The sequence below is a fragment of the Alligator mississippiensis genome, chromosome 9, assembly GCF_030867095.1.
Source record: "Alligator mississippiensis isolate rAllMis1 chromosome 9, rAllMis1, whole genome shotgun sequence".
Taxonomy (NCBI): domain Eukaryota; kingdom Metazoa; phylum Chordata; order Crocodylia; family Alligatoridae; genus Alligator; species Alligator mississippiensis.
In genome coordinates, this window is record NC_081832.1 from 36819586 (window position 1) to 36839749 (window position 20164).

At 50.9% G+C, this 20164-nt stretch overlaps 1 protein-coding gene across 9 annotated transcripts in view; it reads right to left on the reverse strand.

Moving 5' to 3' along the window:
- LOC102559106 (rho GTPase-activating protein 39) overlaps positions 1–20164 on the reverse strand; it is a 166808-nt gene that overhangs the window by 27954 nt on the left and 118690 nt on the right. For 8 of the 9 annotated variants that reach the window (XR_002089741.2, XM_014598382.3, XM_019485577.2 and 5 more), the window contains 2 exons: positions 12034–12107; positions 7745–7944 (listed from right to left, as the gene is read on the reverse strand). Coding sequence is in view for 7 of the 9 variants with exons in the window: in XM_014598382.3 (XP_014453868.3) it covers positions 7745–7944; positions 12034–12107 (274 nt within the window). In the remaining 2 variants the exon portion in view is untranslated. The remainder of the gene's footprint in view (positions 1–7744; positions 7945–12033; positions 12108–20164) is intronic. The other variant, XR_002089742.2, reaches the window with a different exon arrangement.

The following is a 20164-nucleotide window of genomic DNA, read 5'->3' on the forward strand; positions in this document are numbered from 1 at the left end:
CCGCTGGAAAGGCCCATTCCAGGTACTCCTGACAACCAACACTGCAATAAAGTGTCAAGGACGCCAACTGTGGAGCCATGCTTCACACACATTAAGAAAACATCAGCCCCGTTAGAGTCTCCTCCGTATCAACCTTGTAATCAGCCTCCACAGACTGGTAGTGAGCCTAGCGCCTGCCAACAAGAGAGCTCAAGACCAGTAGTGAGCCAAGCGCCTACTGGCGAAGAGGATTTGCCACTACAGAATGAAGAAAATGTACCCCAACGACATCACTATGCCTTTTGGGAAAGGAAAAAGGCCTCTACCTAGTTCCTGGTTCCCGAGGTGGGGTTGGTTAGTCGTGACTTGGGTACTTCTCAGGCTTTCCTTTTGGATCATCTTATATGAACTTAAAGACTCAGCAGCTAAAAGAAACTTTATAAATCAGACTAGACTTCAAAACAGGTAAAAAAAAAAAGATCACTCCCACACTGGCATGCTTACCAAAATGCTTTTCTTCAACTGTCTTATCAATATGCAAAGGATTTAAATGTTTCTAAATGTTGGGTGTGTTCCCACTTGCCTCCTAGTACAATGACAGGGGTGCCCATGATTGCTTTATCCCTTAATTGGACGACTTTTGTGATATGTATGTTAAAATAGTGAAAAGGTAAAAAGAAAGAAAAATTAGAAGTTACAAGGCTCATGGCTATAAATATCTAATATTTTGGGCCCAAAAGAGGGGAATGTGGAAATAAGTTTAACCAGGCCTCTTACTTGACTAAGAAGAGAGAGAAAGAGAAGAGAAAAAGATGCTGATGCTATGTGTTTTAAAATGTTCTAAGATAAGGAAAAACCTTCATGCCTTGTTTTGTCTGTGTGCAGATGTTAACCTCCTCCTTTCCGCTGAACCAGAAGCTGATAACTGTTCCCAAAACATAGTGTTTTTTTTCTAAATAAGTAAACTGCTTACGTGTGACAAATGAATGATCAACATCTTTCTGTTTCTCTCAAGGTTGCTTTGTCTGAACCCTGCATCTTTTCTCGCTGTCTAAAGTATAAATACGCTTGTAAATTTGTAGAGGTCAGAGTTCCTTTGAGAACTCTCCCTGTGATCACTTGTATAGCTTTAAATAAACCTAGATGGCTCTGCCAATTCTAATACAACCACAACACGAAGTTTGATTTCTTCCACAGTATAAATTCGCCACATCCCACATCATGCTAAGCAGGGTGGTCCCTTTGGGCTAATGAAAAACCAACGCGAAGTGCCCATTAAGCAGGTTGGCTTTTTCCTGGGTGTCAGTTATCAGTTGTCCCATTTGATTTAGCAGGGGGTCCAGTGTTACCCTTGCTTGTCTTCCAACTCCCCACATATCTGAAAAAGGACTTTTTATTGTCCTTGATATGTGTAGCCAGATGGAGTTCGGTTGCAGCCTTGGCTTTCCTGGTTCACTCCTTACAGGTATGGACCAGTGCAGAATACTTTTCCTTTGTGGTGATTCCAGTCTTCCATCCTTTATAAGCCTCTCCTTTTAGGCGTAGGAGGTCCACACGTTCCCTGCTGAGCCAAGAGGGTTGCTGTGCCCTTTTGCTACCCTTCCTCCGAGAAGCGATGGCTATCCCTTGTGCTGTCAGGATTGCTCCTTAAGGAGCAACCACTCCTCTTGGACTCCTCTCCCTGACGAGTCATGGCCCTTTAGGGCCTTGACAACAAGCCTCCTGAGCTTATCAAAAAAAGTCAGCTTTTCTAAAGTCAAGGACTTCTGCACTGCTGACTGACTTCCCAGCTTTGCGATGGATAGTAAAAGTGATCAGCTTGTGGTCACTGTCTCCCAGTGTTCCTTTGATTCTTAGGTTGCTGATTAGATCATCCCCTTTGGCCAGTACCAGGTCCAGCAACGCTTTACCTCTTGTCAGTCCATAGACTTCTTGAGTCAGGTAGAGCTTGTCCACACATGTGAGGAAGCTTTGTGACTGTTCAGATTTGGCCAAGTGCTGTTCCCATGAGATGTCTGGGTAGTTGAAGTCTCCCATGACAACCATGTACCAAGAGCATGCAACCTCAGCCAGTTCCTTGGCAAATTCCTCGTCTAGCTCTTGTTCCTGGTTAGGAGGTCCATAGTAGACTCCTACCGTTGTGTTCTCTGTGCCATGTTCCCCATGTATTTTAATCCAGAGGGACTCCAGTCGTCCTCCCTGGGTGCCAATGTCAATTTGCAGGGACATGTAGTTTTTCTTGACAGAGAGCTACAACCCCACCCTTTTTATCCTCTCCTGTATAGGGTATAGCCGTCTATACCTATGGCCCAGTCATAAGTGGAGTCCCACCAGGTCTCCATTATCCCTATGAGATCATAGTCATTCTTGTTTAGCAGGAGGACCAGTTCCTCCTGTTTGTTCCCCAAGCTCCTGGCATTGGTGTACAGACACGTGAGCGTCCAATTGGAAGCCCTAGGCTTCTGCACTCCCAGGCGGACATTGTTCCAGGGCTGGGGTAGGAATGGATTCCCTTGGGTGCCCTAACCTGCTGGCTTTGCAGTAGTTGCCTGGTGGGCTTGCTTTGGTGGTTGTCCACCCATCCCCTGGTGGGCTTAGTTTAAAGCCCAGTCGAATAGGTCAGCCATTCTGGCTGAGAAGAGCTTCCTCCCCAGTGAAGCGAGGTGGAGGCCGTCTCTTCTCAGCAAACCATTGCCTCTCTCACCAAAGAGTGAACTGTGTTCGTGGAAGCCAAAGCCTTCACGATGACACCAGTCTTCGGTTGACTACCTTGATCTATCACTCCCTCCTCAGCCCATGACCCGCAACCGGGAGGATCGAAAAAAACCCACCACCTGTACCCCCAACCCCATAAGCCCTGCTTCCAGAGCCCTGTAGCCACTCATGACCTGGCTGGGATTGCTCCAAGCCATATCATTTGTGCCCACATGGATAAGGAACATAGGGTAGTGGTCAGAGGGCCAGATAAGTTTTGGAATCCTCTCCACTATGTCCTGCATGTGGGCCCCCAGGAGGCAGCAGACCTCCTGGGCTAAGGGTTCGGGGCAGCAGATTGCCCCCTCAGGAGGGAGTCTCCTACAATGACCACTCTGTGTTTGGTCTTAGGTAGAGTAGGGATGAGTAGCTATGAGTGATCCTCCCTTGCCTGCAGGAGCTGGCAGCTCTGCAGGCTCTACTGGGGCTGCAAGAGGTTCAAAGCTGTTGCAGAGCTCCAGAGGGGAGGAGACCCTGGTGCAGTGGGCATTAAGGCTGTTGACCACCTTGGTCCAAGCCCCTGGTTGGACAGTGTGGGAGATCCTTAAGTCCTCCCTCGTCCTGGAGGGTGACCTTGGTCTACCCTTGGCCATCATGGGATGAAGGGCCTGGCAGTAGGAGTTGATCTCCTGCTCGCCATCCCTGATGGCACACAGTCTCTGGACTGTGGTCTGGAGCTCCTCTATCTGGCACCTCAGAGACTCCAAAGTGGTGCAGACCCTGCAAAGGGAGGTGGCTATGCTCCCAGTCCCATGTGCCTGGAATTGTGCCAGGCAGCCCCCACAGCCGAGAGCCAGAGGCTCCATCTGCATGGAGCCTGGAACCATGGGTTCCGTCTGGGTGGAGACCTGAGAAGTGCCAGAGGGGGAGGTCTCAGACTCCGAGGGGATCCTTGGGGTGTGATGTGTAGCCATCCGCATTGTACTGGTGGTAGTCCAGCTACTGCCATCCACATTGTCCGGCTACTATTGTGACTACCTTCCCTAGGGCTCACTAGCAGGGCCTTGGGCCCTCCCACTTGCCCTTCTGCGCAAACTCCCGAGCTAACTTGCACGCCAGGCCTAGAAGCGCACCTGTTTGCGAGGCTCCGGTCGCGTGGCTTCCTGGGGGCTGAGTGAAGTAAGAGCTGGGGGGGAAAGGTGTGACCCCCCTTGGCTCCTCTCAGCTGTCCTGCAGTTGACTAGGTCTAGGACCCTCCGTCACCGTGGGCCCCACCTACCTCTGGCTATGCTGGGGGTCTGAGTTGGGGTCCTGCTGGGGGTCCCTGGCCTCAATGGGGGTGCAACGGGCTTCTGCCCATGCATCTCACACCGGAGCTGGGATGAACTGCGGCCTTGCCATTGGCAGGCCCTTTTTAAACTGAAGAAAGCAGTTTGTCTATTTGTAGACAAAACCTTTTTCCTTCCTTCTATCTTACCATATTTGTAGAATGATTTTGCTTCCTGTTTTTATGCATTTTGCTAGCTTTATCTCAATTTGTACTTTGGCTTTCCTGATTTTATCCCCATACATTTGTATTTTTATTTTTACCCTTCATCATATGGCCAAGTTTCCACTTTCTGTACAATTCCTTTTAAGTTTCACATTGACGAGATCATGTTGTAGCCAAGCAGATCTCTTATAACACTTCCTATCCTTCCTACACATCAGGAGACCATAGCCTTGCACCCATAATATTGTCTTATTAAGGAAAAAATAACTCTTCTGGATTGCTTTTTCCCTTAGATATGCCTCCCAGGGGATTGTGGCTTTTTGAAGTCCAGTGTTTTTATGCTGCCATCTTCCTTCCTTCCTTATGCAAGGAAAAGGATTTACCACACCCCCAGCTTTGACCAAGCACAAAAATCGGGTTTATTGAAAGTTCACACTATGCGAGGAGATGTCAAAATTCACCCATTATCATAATCAACTCAAATAACTTAGCGAGTCAGAAAAAAAAAAAATCCCTCAGTTCATATACACCAATGGACTAATGGTCCCTTGAGGGGTACCTTCTTAAACATCCCTTTCCAGGCTTGCTAGAAACACTCACCTAGGCAGCAGTTACTGATCCAGATGGAAATACAGTGGGTTCTGCTGGCTCATTGATAAATGTGGCTCAATTTCATATGGTTTAGGATACATGCCCTGGTGCAAGGTAATCAATGTGGTTCACAATAGGCACATCTACACGTTACCCTAAGGCAGGGGCGGGCAATTATTTTGGGTGAAGGGCCGCTTACAGTTTTGGCAAGCCATCAAGGGCTGCATGGATAGCCCTGCCCCTTGATAGATGCTCTGCCCACCTGGCTGCCATCTTGGAATGCTGGAAGTTCCACCCCTAAACCCTGACTTTTGCTACCAGAAGTCCCTCCCCTTGCCCCCTGGAAGTACTCCTTTCAGCAAGGGGGTCTCCCATCTCAGAACCAGAAAAATACCAAATTATATTCTAAAAATCAAATATGTACTACAAGATTCATTAATTTCATTAAAAAAATAAGTTTATCCTAATTTACATAAGTGTGTGTAGTATACATAGAGGTGATGGCATCATAGCTCAAAATGAAGTCTAAGTCTTGTATATTGTGGGTGCATGGGGTGTGGGATTTCTGGGGGGGTGGATAGATGTGGGTTTTGTGGGGTGCTGTGTGTGGGGGGAGGGCTTGTCCACAGCCTGCCCCACCCTGCAGTAGGCAGAGCCCCCGTCAACGCTCCTCCAGGCCCGGGTGTTACACTCCTGCCCTTGGGGCACTGGTGCGGCCCCATGCTCCTGCTCGCTGCCCCTTCCCCTCATCTGCCACTGCCGCCCTTCTGCTGCTTCCTCATCCCCCAGCCCTACTGTTCACTGCCCCGGCACTATGTCCCAGCTGCTCCTGCAGTCCCAGCACTGCAGCTGGGAACTGCATGGTGCTGGAGCTGCCAGCCAGCCAGCGTCTGGGGGAATTGGGGAAAATGGCTGCAGCAGACAGGGGGAAGGGGCAGCAAGTGGGCATGCAAAGCAAAGCAAAGCAAAGCAAAGCAAAGCAAAGCAACAGCTGGGCAGGAGTGCAGGGCCTAAGCCAGTGCACCGGGGCCAGGCTGGCTCCCTTCTCTCCCTCCTGGTGCAGCACAGCCCAGCTCCATAGACCCCTGCCAGCCTGGGCCCCACGCTCCTGCCGCCTCATTCTGGGCCCCGCCGGTGCTGGCCCTGGTGCCTCTGCCCAGCTATTGCTGCACTGAATGTGCCTGTTCACTGCCCCTTCCCCTGCCTGCTGCAGCCATTTCCCTGTTCTAGTCCCAACCTGCTGGCTGGTCGATGCGGTTCCCAGCTGGTGCTGGGACTGTAGGAGCCAGCCTGGCTGACCCTGAGGACTGGTGTGATTGCCCACAGTCCTCCCCTGCCTCCCTGGGAAGAGTTCCAGGCCAGAAGCCTCCAGAAGCCCCAGCTAGGCAGAGGCTTCTGGCTGGGGCTGGGGCTGAGCCAGACTTGCTGTGTTTGCCTAGTTCTGCCGGAGGCTCCCCCTGGGTCCTGCTGCCCCTGGCTCCTGTCATCTTTGACAGGCAGCCAGGAGCAGATAAATATTAATATCTTAATTTTTTTAGGGGCCCTGCGGGCTGAATAGAATGGCCTGGCAGGCTGAATTTAGCCCATGGGCCATATTTTGCCCGCCCCTGCCCTATGGTGACATACATTGTTACTGCGGCCTGGTTTAGTACTTCCTTTAGTACTCCTTTTGGAAGTACTATGGCAGGGTGCAGTGACCACCCATACTACATTGTGCACGTGACGCATGGTTAGATTTTGTTGCTACTTTGTTGTAGTGGTATGCTAAAATGGGGGATCATACTGCTATGGTGAAGTAGCTGCCGGTTATGTGTAGACTCATATGATTGTTATGTCACTGTAGTGCATCATATAGTGGTGTAGGGTGACATATAGGCATGCCCAATGAGGTGTATTCTAGAGGCACTCAAGGAGAAGTGATTTTATGGCCGCTTCACAACTTACATTTTCTTGCATAATCTGGCCCCTGAAAGCAATCTACAGTTGTGACATAACACATACTCTTTTAAAATGGCCAATCACACAAAAAAATTAACCCTCAATAAATCAGCTATTAGATGAAGACACTATAGTGCACAGTGCCTTAGGGAACTTGTGTTCATGTTCCCCTGAGGGTTAATTTTTTTTCCACCTTTGTGGGGCTTGGCTGGTGCTCCTGCCAGCTCCAATAGTCCAGTTCCATCCCCAGGGCTTTCAGGAGGGGAGGGAGGGAGAGTAGGAGAGGGCAGCACAAAGCTGCTGGCTAGACTTTGCCGTGGCAGGAGCTGGAGGGGTGAGGCAGGGCACAAGGTGGAAAAAAGCCCTCTTGCCTCATAGCACCCCCCAACTACCAGTCCAGCTTCCCAGCCAGGGTAGCTGGGGGCCCATGATGTGATGGGAACTCCCTTCCCCCACCTCACTCTCAGCTCTCAGACAGCTTGATAGTGGCAGCACGCAGTTGCGGGCTGGGCTTTGCTCTGGTCAGAGCTGGGGGAAAAAGGGGAGGGTGTTGGAACAGATTCTGGGTACCCTGTGGGCCCAGGCTTATTCCCCATAATACTCCAGCCAGGATAGCTAGGGGTGCCCACAAGGTAAAGCTAGGGGTTCAAGCTGGGAAGAGGGGGTCTCCCTTTCTCCACCCCTAACCCCCTGCCTGAGCCTCTTGACAGAGACAGCATCTAGCTACCAGCTCACCTTGTCCACTGCTGGAGTTGGGGGGGATGTGGTGCTGGGGAGAGGAGTAGTTCAGCAGCCTCCAGGGCTGGTGCAGGCAGACTCAAGCCCCTCCAACCCAACAGGTGAATGTCTGTTGGGTCGGGGGGGGGGGGGGGGGGGGGTTCTCTAACTTATAGCACTTTGGGTAAAGTGCCATGAATTAGAGCGTGACCCTACATACCTTATGTTGATTCAGAGCACTATGTGGAGTGGTTAGCTCTGGATACTGTCAGGTTATTGGGTCAGTCTGTAACCTGGACAGAGCCAGAGTTGTGCTGAGTCCATAAAACTCACCTGAATATTCCTTCAGTCTGTTCTCCACCCAGCGCCAGGACTTGCTGAGATAGCTGTGTTTGTATCCAGGGCAGCTTGTTACCTGGATATATCTCCTTCTGCAGTAACATGATTTCTTCCAGGGAGCTGCCAAAGAGTGAAGGTGTCACAATAGTATTTCTGGCATGTGCTATTTCCTCTATTGTTGGTTTTTGGAGGCCCTGAAGACAAAAAACATCAGTGAAATTGCATTTTGATATTGGACCCATGGAAGATTAGTTATACATGGAGATATGGATCATGAGCAGCTCTCATGGAAGCATACGTTATCATCTGAATTGAAAGCCTTGCTGCAACAGAATCCCATTATGGAAGCTTCATATGCAAAGATTAGGTGTGGGAGTATGACAGGAGGCAATAGAGCAAGAATGTTGCTTTCTGCAAGTGGAAGAGTTCCAGAGACTGTCATCTATTTTCACTCTCTGGTTCTGTTGCCACATTTTGACCCTTTACATTTGTTACTGGATTCAGTGTCTACGCTAGGGACTCTCCTGGTCTGACTCATCTGCCACGGCTTTGATGGGAAGTTTGAAGTAAATAAGACTCAAGTGAGTTATCCTTTAAAAACAGGAAACCATTTTACTGGGTGCAAAAAAACCCAGAAGTGATAGTCTTGCCAGTCCAGAAAATACGAAGTGGAAAAACTGTACCTGCCACAATGCCTCGCTGCTTTTCCCTCTTGACTATTACAGGTCCCCAAGTATCTCCACCCTGTGGGGATGACTTCTCCCCTTTTCTCCAGGGGCTTCTTACCCTTTTATTGCCTACAGGTACTTCTTATCCCTTTCTTGCAGGTCTGGCTCCTCATTACCACCCTGCAGCCACCACTCATGCTGCAGTGTCTTCAGCTCTCTCTGGCAGACAGTTTCCATTCCTCATGCCAGTGGTGCAGCTTCTGTCGGATCATCGGGGTTTATGGCTCGTCCCCCTCTTTCTCTCCCCCTGGTGGTGTTGCCCCTGCTGAGCCAGCTGGGACACTGTCCCGGATCTCCGCACTGGCCACATCGCACCTGATGAGCCTGCTGGGACATGGAATCCGCTCCCTCCCCGTACTGGCGGCACAGCTCTTGCTGAGTCGACTGAGACACTGACTCAGATCCCCACGCCTGCCCTGCAGCTTCCACTGTGTGTTGGGACCTGGAATTTGCTCCCTCCCCGCTGGCTGCTGCTCCCACAGAGTCTGCTGCTGCTACTGCCTTGGCCAATTGCTGGCCAATCTCCTGCTCCAGTAAGTACCTTCAATGCTCATTTACCTTCCTGATGATGGTCTCCGGCCTTGGGATCTTTCGACTCCGTTTTTTTCATAACCTCTTTGGGTCTCCGGCATCCGGAAGCTCCATCATCCCCAATCCCCCGTGGAGGGCTGTCATTCTTCTCTCTCCCTTATATCTTATACTCTCTTTGGGTATTGAGGACAGCTGCGGGCAGTCACAGCTGTGTGGTTTCGATTTCAGCCCTTGATTTGCGGATGGCCCTTCCTGGGATAAGCAGCTCTCTAATCTGACCCTCCTGAGGTGGACAGTCCTCACAGTAACAGGGACTTGTGATCCCTGCTGCACCATTTAGTAAATATTCCAGTTTTCCCTGGGCCTCTGATGTGGCTCCATTTTCTTGGTGCAGGAGTGGCAGGTATGAGCCTAGCTCTGGGTACAGTTCATCAGTAAGCTGCTGCTGGGCCAGCAGAGCACATGCATATGTTATACTGGCTATTTTCCCCCCCAAACATTTTTCCCATTATTTGTTGCCAAAATGAACCTTTTAAACCAGGGGCAAGCAATTATTTTGGGTGGAGGGCCACTTACAGAGTTTTGGCAAACAATCGAGGGCCGCGTGGGAAGTCCTGCCCCTTGATAGGTGCCCCGCCCCCTCCGGCTGCCATCTTGGAATGCCGGAAGTTCCACCCCTAAACCCTGACCTTTGCCACCAGAAGTCCCTTCCCTTGCCCCTTGGAAGCACTCCTTTCAGCAACAGGGTTTGCCATCTCAGAACCAGAAAAATACTAAATTATATTCTTAAAAAAAAACCCCAAAAAACCCCCATCAAACATGTACTACAAATTCATTCATTTCAAAACATATGTCTGTCCTGATTTACAAGAGTGCATGTAGTGTATATAGAGGTGATAGTATCATAGCTTAAAATGAAGTCTAACTCTTGTATATTGTGGGTGGGTGGATGGGTATAGGTTTGTGGGTGTGGGATTTGTGGGGAGAGTGGATAGGCATGGGGGGTGTGGGTGCGAGTGGGTTTTGTGGGGTGCTGTGCATGGGGGGAGGGTGACTGGGAAGGGTTGTGGCTTGGGTGGCGGGGTTTGCACACAGCTTGTCCCCTGCTGTGGCAGGCAGAGCCCCTGCCAGCACTCCTCTAAAGCCCTGGTGCCATGATTCTGCTGCTCCTGGTCTTGGGACACTGTCCCGGCCCCATGCTCCCGCTCACTGCCACTTCCCTTCGTCTGCCACTGCTGCCCTTCTGCTGCTTCCCCATCCCTCTGCCCTACTGCTCACTGGGAACTGCATGGTGCTGGAAACTGCATGGTGCTGGAGATGCCAGCCAGCTGGCAGGCAGAGGAATTGGGGAAATGGCTGCAGCAGGTGGGGGCAAAGGGCAGGGAGCAGGCACGCAGAGTGCAGAAACTGCCGGGCAGGAGTGTAGGGCCTGAGCCAGTGCATCAGGGCCAGCACCAGTGGGGCCCAGAGTGGGGCGGCAGGAGCACAGGGCCCGGACTGGCAGGGGTTTATGAAGCCAGGCTGGTTCCCCCGTCTCCCTCCTGGTGCAGCACAGCCCAGTTCCATAGACCTCTGCTAGCCTGGGCCCCACACTCCTGCTGCCTTGCCATCGGCCCCACCAGTGCTGGCCTTGGTGAACCGCTACGCCCCTGCCTGGCTATTGCTGTGCTGCACGCACCCATTCACTGTCTCTTCCTTTGCCTGCTGCAGCCATTTCCCTACTTCAGTCCCCACCCGCCAGCTGGTCAGCAGCTCCAGCACCATGCAGTTCCCAGCTGCAGTGCTGGGACTGCAGAAGCCAGCCTGGCCGGCCCTGAGGGCTAGTGGGATCACTCATAGTCCTCCCCTGCCACCCTGCCCCTGCTTCTTATCTGAACTTCCCTCTGGCAAAGGGAGGCAGGAACAGTCCCAGGCCAGAAGACACCAGAAGCCTCAGCTAGGCAGAGGCTTCTGGCTGGGACTGGGGGGGGGGGGGCTGGGTGGTCTTGCTGTGTCTGCCTACTTCTGCCAGAGGCTCCCCCTGGGTCCTACTGCCCCTGGCTCATGTCATCTCTGACACACAGCCAAGGGCAGATAAATATTAAATTTTCTAATATTTATCTGCCCTGGTAGGGGCCCCGCGGGCCAGATAGAATGGCCTGATGGGCTGAATCTGGCCTGCGGACCGTATTTTGCCTGCCCCTGCCCTAGAAGCTGACTTTTAATCTCATGTGACAAATGAGAAATGAATGTAGCTGGTGTCAATGATACAATTATCAACAGCACGTGGTGGGCAATACTAAAGCAGAGCCAATAATATATAGCACAAAAAAGAAGCTTCCAGGAAGGGCAGGAGAACAGTCTGGAAAGGCCCCTTGCTGATTCCTAGAATGTCACAGGCAGAGCCTGGGCTAACTTCTATGAAAAACCTAACAGAAAAATCAGGTAAGTTTCCTGCCCTGCCAATAGATGGGGAGTTGTCAAGGCCTGGCTTTTGTTTGCCTGCAATATTTTACCTACTGCCCTTTATTCTCCAAGGAGTACTTAAGTACAAAAGTTCCACAGAGATTTACAGAAATGAGGCAAGAACCCAGTCCTCTGCAATCCAATTCTTTGGGATGGGGAGCTGCTAGAGGTCAATCTGGCATCCTGTTCTAGCCAGTGAAACAAAGCATGATAGTAGAGAAATTGGGACTGCTCTGGCTATAACATCAGAAAAGCTGGAACTGTCGCTGGTTTCTCAGCCCTCCCTAATCCAGGAATTTTAAAAACAAGACTAGGGATTTCTTAGGAAATCCAACTCTCCTGCCAGCTTCACATGAGATATGCGAGCCATCCAGAGCAAAGGCAAAAGTGCCTACTGCTTCAGCTGTGTGATCTTGAGAAAATCTCCTCACCTCTACACATCTCAACCTTCTTTCCATGAAGGGGGAGAATCTCCAAGGGGCTGTGGGGATGAGTCATTGACTCATTAGAGTCTGTCAAATGCTTTTACACAGAAGATGCTAGAGAAAGGCAACATTTGATGTACAGCGAATGTCTCACCTTCTTGCCTCCAGTGACTGCCACCTTCTGCAGTTTCCGATAGCAATATCTGGCATATGTACTAATGGGCAAACCTATGGGGAGAGAAACATATGCAAGTCAGTTCCACAGCTCCTGCATACAACTCCAAGAGGACAAATATTGACAACAAAATTAATTTTCCAAGAACTCTGAAAAGTTTGAGCACTTCTCATTTGCAAAACTTCTCACATGCAAAACTCCATCTATTTTGCTGAGAAAGGCAGTCAGGTAGGTGCTCAACTCAAACTAGTGAGACCTCAAGTTCTACACAAATGTTCTTGGAACACTAAGAAAAGACGGCCTTCAGCTGCAATAATGCATTGAGTAATTTACCTGCCATCCTATAGTGCAGAGGGTAGAATGCTGTATCCCTCCTGGTCCCTAAAGCAGGAGTGCCCATCTCAGTGTAAAGGCATTATCAGTACAGGCCTGATCCTTGGAACTTATAATGCTTTGTGATCTGGCTCATAGTTATGACTCTGCCCCTTTCATCTTCTCGAGGCTTTCAGTATCATAGTTATGCATTGTCATGCCTTTGTTCAACTGGTTTAACTCAATTTTGAATGAAAACAAGCTTATCTGAACAATTATGTGCACATTTATAGGAGTGTGCAAATATCTGAAATCATGGCCCCTTCACAGATACTGTCCTGCACAGACTAAGCTGAACCTAACTCTTTGAAACAGCACACACAACCTTTTGGAAGGTGTTTCTAAATCCATAGCTAGTGCAGTCAGATATGCCTGTGTCACAGGCAAAAGATATAGAGAGAGCAGAGTACCAACATACAGGCAGGGTGGGACTTTATCTGGAACAGTGTTCAGTTGTAGACACCCATTTTCTAACTGGAACAAATACAGAAAAGGATGATCAGAGAAACAGAGAGCCTATCATATAAGAGACTAAAATAGCTTGGCTTGTTTAGCTTAGAAAAATGAAAGCTAAGAAGAGATATGACTGCTCTTTATACATACATTGGAGGAAAGGCACCAGAAAGGGAGCTGTTAAGCTAAAAGGCAATCTTAGTACCAGAACAAACAGGAATAAACTGGCTATGAAATTTTGGAGCAGTCTTCCAACAAGACAGGGAGGGGAAAAACCTAGTTCCTTTGAAGTTCAGTTTATGAAAGGACATATAGCATGACTATTAGGAACAAAAGGGGACTGAACTCAAAGATCCTCTTTGCCATGCATGACCAACCTTATTACCTTTTATGATGAGATAACTGGTTCTGTGGATGTGGGGAGAGCAATGGACCTGATATACCTTGACTTTAGCAAGGCTTTTCATAGAAGATCATCGAGTCCAGCCCCCTGCCCAAGGGGCAGGAAGTCAGCTGGGGTCATAGGATCCCAGCAAGATAAGCATCCACATTTCTCTGGAAGGTATTCAATGTGGGTACTTGGACCATCGCCGATAGCAGGCTATTCCAGACCTTGGGGGCTCGGACAGTAAAGAAATTCTTCTTTATGTCCAGCCTGAAACGGTCTTGCAGGAGTTTATAACCATTCGAACTCATCATCCCTTGGGGTGCTCTGGTGAACAAACGTTCCCCCAGATCCTGGTGAACACCCCTTATAAACATATAGGTGGCCATCAGATCGCCCCTGAGCCTGCGCTTTTCCAGGCTAAAGAGCCCCATAGCTCTCAGCCTGTCATCATAAGGTCTGTTTTCCTGACCTATGATCACGCACGTGGCTCTTCTCTGGACTCTCTCAAGCTTCTCCACATCCTTTTTGAAGTGTGGAGCCCAGAATTGGACACAATATTCCAGCTGCGGCCTCACCAAAGCCGAGTACAATGGGAGAATAACGTCCCGGGATTTACTTGAGAAGCATCTAGGGATGCAAGCCACCGTTTTGCTCACTTTACTAGCTGCACCATCACATTGAAGGCTCATGTTCATCAATGATGATCACCAAGTCCTTTTCATTCGTAGTACTAGCCAGTGTAACGCTGCAGAGCCTATAAGGATGCTACAGGTTTTTCCTCCCAAGGTGGAGAACCTTGCATTTTTCAGTGTTACACACCATCAGGTTCTCATCTGCCCATTTCCAGAGCCTGTCAAGGTCAGCCTGGATTGCCTTCCTGTCCTCAGGTGTGGATGCTTCACCCCAGAGTTTGGTATCATCGGCAAACTTGGCCAGTCCGCTTCTGATTCCAATGTCCACATCATTAATGAACATGTTGAACAATATAGGTCCAAGGACAGAGCCTTGAGGGACCCCAGTGGTCACAGGGCACCATGATGATCGACTTCCGGGTGACTGAACTACCATGAAGATTGAACCACCACCCTCTGGGTCCAACCACGGAGTTAATTCCCCAGCCAGTGGATCGTGGTGGACCCGAGGCCACATTTGGCCAGTTTCACCAAGAGGTGATCATGGGATACCAGATCGAAGGCTTTTTTGAAGTCAAGATATATGACATCAATCTTCTCTCCCTTGTTCAGGTGATAGGTCACCTGGTCACAGAAGGAAATGAGATTGGTCAAGCAAAACCTACCCGCAACAAACCCATGCTGGGTATCCCTCAGGATATTGCTGTCAGCTTGTCTGTTAAGGATGGCCTCTTTGATAATCTTTTCCAAGACCTTGCCCAGGATAGAGGTCAGGCTGATGGGTCTGTAGTTTGCTGGATCCACTCTCGAACCTTTCTTGAAGATAGGCACCACATTGGCCTTCTTCCAGTCTTCAGGCATTTCACCAGAGCTCCACGAGTTCTCAAAGATCCATGCCAGGGGCTGGGCTATGATGCTAGCCAGCTCTTTGAGTACCCTGGGGTGTAGATTGTCTGGGCTGGCTGACTTGAAGGTGTCCAGCCTCTCAAGGTGTACCTTCATAAGGTCAGCATTGATGGAGGGCAGGGAAACTCCCTCACCCGGGCCTCCCTGTCCCATAATGGGCATGGGTGTCCTGTGGGTCTGATGAAAGACCGATGCAAAGTACCCATTTAATAGGTTGGCTTTTTCCTGGGCGTCAGTTGTCCCATCTGGTTTAGCAGGGGTTCAGTGTTGCCCTTGTTTTTCCTCCAGCTCCCCACATATCTGAAAAAGGACTTATTGTCCTTGATACTTGTAGCTAGTTGGAGTTCCGTCGCAACCTTGGCTTTCCTGGTTCACTCCCTGCAGGACTGGACCAGTGCAGGATATTCCTCCTTGGAGGTGGATCCCATCCTCCATCCTTTGGAGGTCTTTCTTTTTAGATGCAGGAGGTCCGCTAGTTCCCTGGAGAGCCAAGGGGGCTGCCGTGCCTTTTTGCTGCCTTTCCTCCAAGACAGAATAGCCTGAGCTTGTGCATCGAGGGCTGTTCCCTTGGGGAGCAACCACTCTTCCTGAACTCCCTTCCCCTTAGGGACATGATCCCCTAGGGCCTCACTGACAAGCCTCCTGAGCTTGTCAAAGTCAGCTTTCCTGAAGTCAAGGACTTGTGTATTGCTGTCTGACTTGCCAGCTTTACAGCGGATGGTAAAGGTGGTCAGCTCATGGTCGCTGTCGCCCAGCTTCCTATCAATCTTTAGGTGGCTGATTAGGTCATCCCCAGTTGCCAGTACCAGGTCAAGCTGCGCTTTACCTCCTGTTGGCCCATAGACTTCTTGTGTCAGATAGAGGTCATCCACGCACGAGAAAGCTTTGTGACCGCCCGGATTTAGCCGAGCGCTCTTCCCACGAGATGTCTGGGTAGTTGAAGTCTCCCATGACATCCATGGACCAGGAGCATGCGGCCTCAGCCAATTCCCTGGCAAACTCCTGGTCAAGCTCTTGACTTTGGGTGGGAAGTCTGCAGTAGACTCCCACCATTATGTTCCCTGTGCTGCGTTTCCCACGGATTTTAACCCAGAGGGTCTCCAGTTGTCCACCCTGGTCGCCAATATCGGCTTGCAGGGACGAGTAGCTCTCCTTGACATAGAGAGTTACACCCCCTCCCCTTTTGTCTACTTGATCTCTCCTGTACAGGGTATAACCGTCTATACCCGTGGTCCAGTCATGGGTGGAGTCCCACCAGGTCTCCGTTATCCCTATGATGTCATAATTATTTGTGTTAAGCAGGAGGACAAGTTCCTTCTGCTTATTCCCCAAGCTCCTGGCATTCGTGTACAGGCAGGTAAGTGTCCCCTTGGGGGCCCCTGCCTTGCCCACAGATTGATCCAGGGCTGGGGCAGAGGTGGGCTCCCTTAAGTGCCTAGGCCTGCTGGCTTTGCATGGGTTGCTCAGCAGGCCATCAGTGGCAGTAGAATCATAGAAATAGGGTCGGAAGGGACCTTGTAAATCTTCAAGTCCGACCCCCTGCCTGGGCAGGAGGAAAACTGGGCTCAAATGACCCCTGCCAGGTAGGCATCAAGCCGCTTCTTAAAGACCCCCAGGGTAGGAGCCAGCACCACTTCCCTTGGAAGTTGGTTCCAGATCCTAGCCGCCCTAACTGTGAAGTAGTTCTTACGGATGTCTAATCTAACCCTACTCTCCAACAACTTGTGGCCGTTATTCCTTGTTATCCCGGGGGGCGCTAGGGGAAACAAGGTCTCCCCCAAACCCTTCTGGTCCCCCCTAGTGAGTTTATAGACAGTCACCAGGTCCCCCCTCAGCCTTCTCTTGTGAGGTTCCCGGTCAGGTTCAGGTCCTGTAGCCTCTAACTGTAGGGTCTGCCCTGCTGTCCCCGATCATGCAGGTGGCCCTCCTCTGGACCCTCTCAATGTTGTCCACATCCCTCTCGAAGTGGGGTGCCTAGTACTGGACACAGTACTCCAGCTGTGACCTGACCAGTGTTGCATAGAGGGGGAGGATCACCTCCTTGGACCTACTTGAGATGCACCTGTGGATGCACGACCTCGCATTGTCGGCCCATGTTCATCTTGGAGTCAATGATGACTCCAAGATCCCTTTCTGCCTCTGTGCTCTCAAGAAGGGAGTTTCCCATCCTATAAGTGGGCTGCCCGTTACTACTGCCCAAGTGCAGCACCCTGCACTTGTCCGTATTGAAACGCATCCTGTTTTTGTTAGCCTGCCCCTGCAACTTATCCAGGTCTTGCTGCAATCTTTCCCTCCCTACTAGCGTGCCCACCTCACCCCAAATTTTGGTATCATCAGCAAATTTGAACAGGTTGCTTTTCACCCCATCATCCAAATTGCTGATAAAGAAATTGAACAGCACGGGCCCAGGGACCGAGCCCTGGGGGACTCCGCTGCCCACTTCCCCCCAGGTCAAATATGACCCATTCACCACCAGCCTCTGAGTACAACCCTTCAGCCAATTTGCAATCCATCTGACTGTAGGCATCAATGCCACAGTCGCCTAGTTTTTTAATGAGGATGGGGTGGGAGACAGTGTCAAAGGCCTTGCTGAAGTCCAGAAAGACTACATCCATGGCGACACCTGCATCCAATGTTTTTGTGACCTGTAGTTTCCCCATCCCCCAGCAGGCTTAGTTTAAAGCCCAGTGGAGCAGGTCAGCCAGTCTGGCTGAGAAGAGCCTCTTCCCCAGTGGAGAGAGGTGGAGGCTGTCCCTTCCCAGCAGCTGGCTGCCTCTCTCACCAAAGAGCAGACTGTGGTCACAGAAGCCAAAGCCTTCCCGATGACCAGTGTCACAGTCTTTGGTTTGCTACCTGGATCCTCCTCTCCCTCCTCAGCCCATAGCCCGAGACTGGGAGGATCGAAGAAAACACCACCTGCATCCCGAGACCCTTTAGCCCTGCTCCCAAATCCCTATAGCACCTCATGACTTGGCTGGGAATGCTCCAAGCCGTGTCATTGGTGCCCACATGGATAAGGAGCATGGGTTAGTGGTCAGGGGGCTGGAGGAATTTAGGGATCTTCTCCGCAACGTCTTGGATTCTGGCTCCAGGGAAGCAGACTTCCTGGGCTAAGGGGTCAGGGCGGCAGAGGCAGATTGCCCCCTCACGATGGAGTCCCCCATGACAAACACTTTGCGTTTTGTCTTGGGGAGAGCGGGGGCAGTAGCTACAGTAGAGCCCGTGTTGCCTGTAGGAGCTGGCAACCCAGCAGTCTCTGCTGGGCCTGCAAGTTTCATACCTGTTGCTGAGCTCCAGGCGGGCAGGAGCCTTGGTGCAGTGGGCCTTGGGGCCCTTGACCACCTTGGTCCAACCCCTGGGCTGGACAGTAAGGGAGGTTCCCAAGTCCTCCCTTGTCCTGGAGGGAGACTGTAGTCTACCCTCCATCTCCCAGGGGAGAAGGATCTGGCAGTAGTAGTCTATCTCCTGTTCACAGTCCCTGATGGCACAGTCTCTGGACTGCAGCCTGGAGCTCCTCCAGCTGGCTTGCCAGATACCCCAGTAGGGAGCAGACTTCACAAGGGGAGGTGGCCATGCTCCTGGGCCCCAGAGCCTGAAAAAGCGACAGGCAACCCCCGCAGCTGAGAGCCAGAGGCTCCGTCTGTGTGGAGGCCAGAAGCATTGCGCTCTGTCTGGGTGGAGGCCTCTGAGCCGGGGGGGGAGTGGGGGGGACGGGATGGTCACAGACCTGAAAGGGACCCTCGGGGTGCAGCGCATGCCCATCCATGACATGCTGCTGGTGGGCTGACTACAGCTGAGACTGGCTTCCCTCAGGCAGGGGTGCACAGGCAGAGCCTCGGGCCCTCCCACTCACCCTTCTGCACAAACTCCATGCTAACTCATGCACTGGGCAGACAAGCATGCCTGTTTGCACAGCCTGTTTGCATGGCTCCCTGGGGGGCTGGGTGAAGTAGGGGTCGGGGTGGGGCAAGACCCTCCCCGGTTCCTAATCAGCCACCTCCCTGCAGCTGAGCTGGGCTAGTCCCCTCCCAACACAGCCCCGCTTATATCCGGCTGCTGCTGGGGGTTGGTGGGGGGCTCCGCAGCAGTCAGGGGTCACTGGGGGGGCTTTGGGGTGCGGGGGCATGACAGGCTCTCTCCTGTGCATCTTGCGCTGCTCCCTAAGCCTCTCTGTTTTGAAACAGTCTCCCACAATATTCTCGTAAGCAAGCTAAGGAAGTATGGGTTGGATGAATGGACTGCAAGGTGGATAGAAAACTGGCTGGATCACTGGGCTCAGAGGGTAGTAGTCAATAGCTCAATTAGTTGGCAGCCAGTGTCAAGTGGAGTGCACCAGGAGTCAGTCCTGGGGCTGGTTTTGTTCAATATCTTCATCAATTACCTGGAAGATGGGATGGAGTGCACCCTCAGAAAGTTCACATATAACAGCAAGCTGGCGGGTACAGTGGATATACTGGAGGGTAGGGATAGGATTCAGAGAGACTTTGACAAATTGGAGAACTGGACCCCCCAAAAAAAACTCATGAGGTTCAATAAGGATATGTGCAAAGTCCTGCACTTGAGATGGAACAGTCCCATGCACTAGTACAAGCTGGGGCTGACTGGCTGGGCAGGCACTCTGCAGAAAAGGACCTGGGGGTCACAGTGGACAATAAGTGGAATATAAGCCAACAGGGTGCCCTTGTAGTGAAAAAGGCTGATGACATATTGGGCTGCATTAGTAAGAACGCTGCCAGGGAATCAAGGGAAGTGGTTCTTCCCTTCTATTCAGCCCTGGTGAGGCCTCATCTAAAGTAGTGTCTAGTTTTGGGTCCCCCATTACAGAAAGGATGTGGGCAAACTGGAGACAGTGCAGTGAAGGGCAATGAAAATGGTTAGGGGGCTTGGACACATGACTTGTGATGAGAGACTGAGGGAACTGGGCTTATTTAGTCTGGAGAAGAAAAGACTGAGGGAGGGATTAACAGCAACCTTCAAACTTCCTGAAGGGTGGTTCCAAAGAGGATGGAGCTAGGCTGTTTTCTGTGATGACAGATAACAGAACAAGTAACAACAGTCTCAAGTTTCAGTAAGGGAAGTTTAGGTTAGATATTAGAAAGAATTTTTTCACTAGGATGATAGTAGAGCACTGGAACAGGTTATCTACAGAAGAGGTGGAATATCCATCCTTGGAGGTTTTTAAGACCTGACTAGACAAAGCTTTGGTTGGGATGATCTAGTTGGGGACAGTTGTGCTTTGAGCAGGGGGTTAGACTAGATGACCTCCTGGGGCCCCTTCCAACCCTAATTTTCTATTCTAGAATCTAGGCTGTCCTTCCCAGTCCTATGTTAATATTTAGGCGGTGTTATCCAAGCTAAA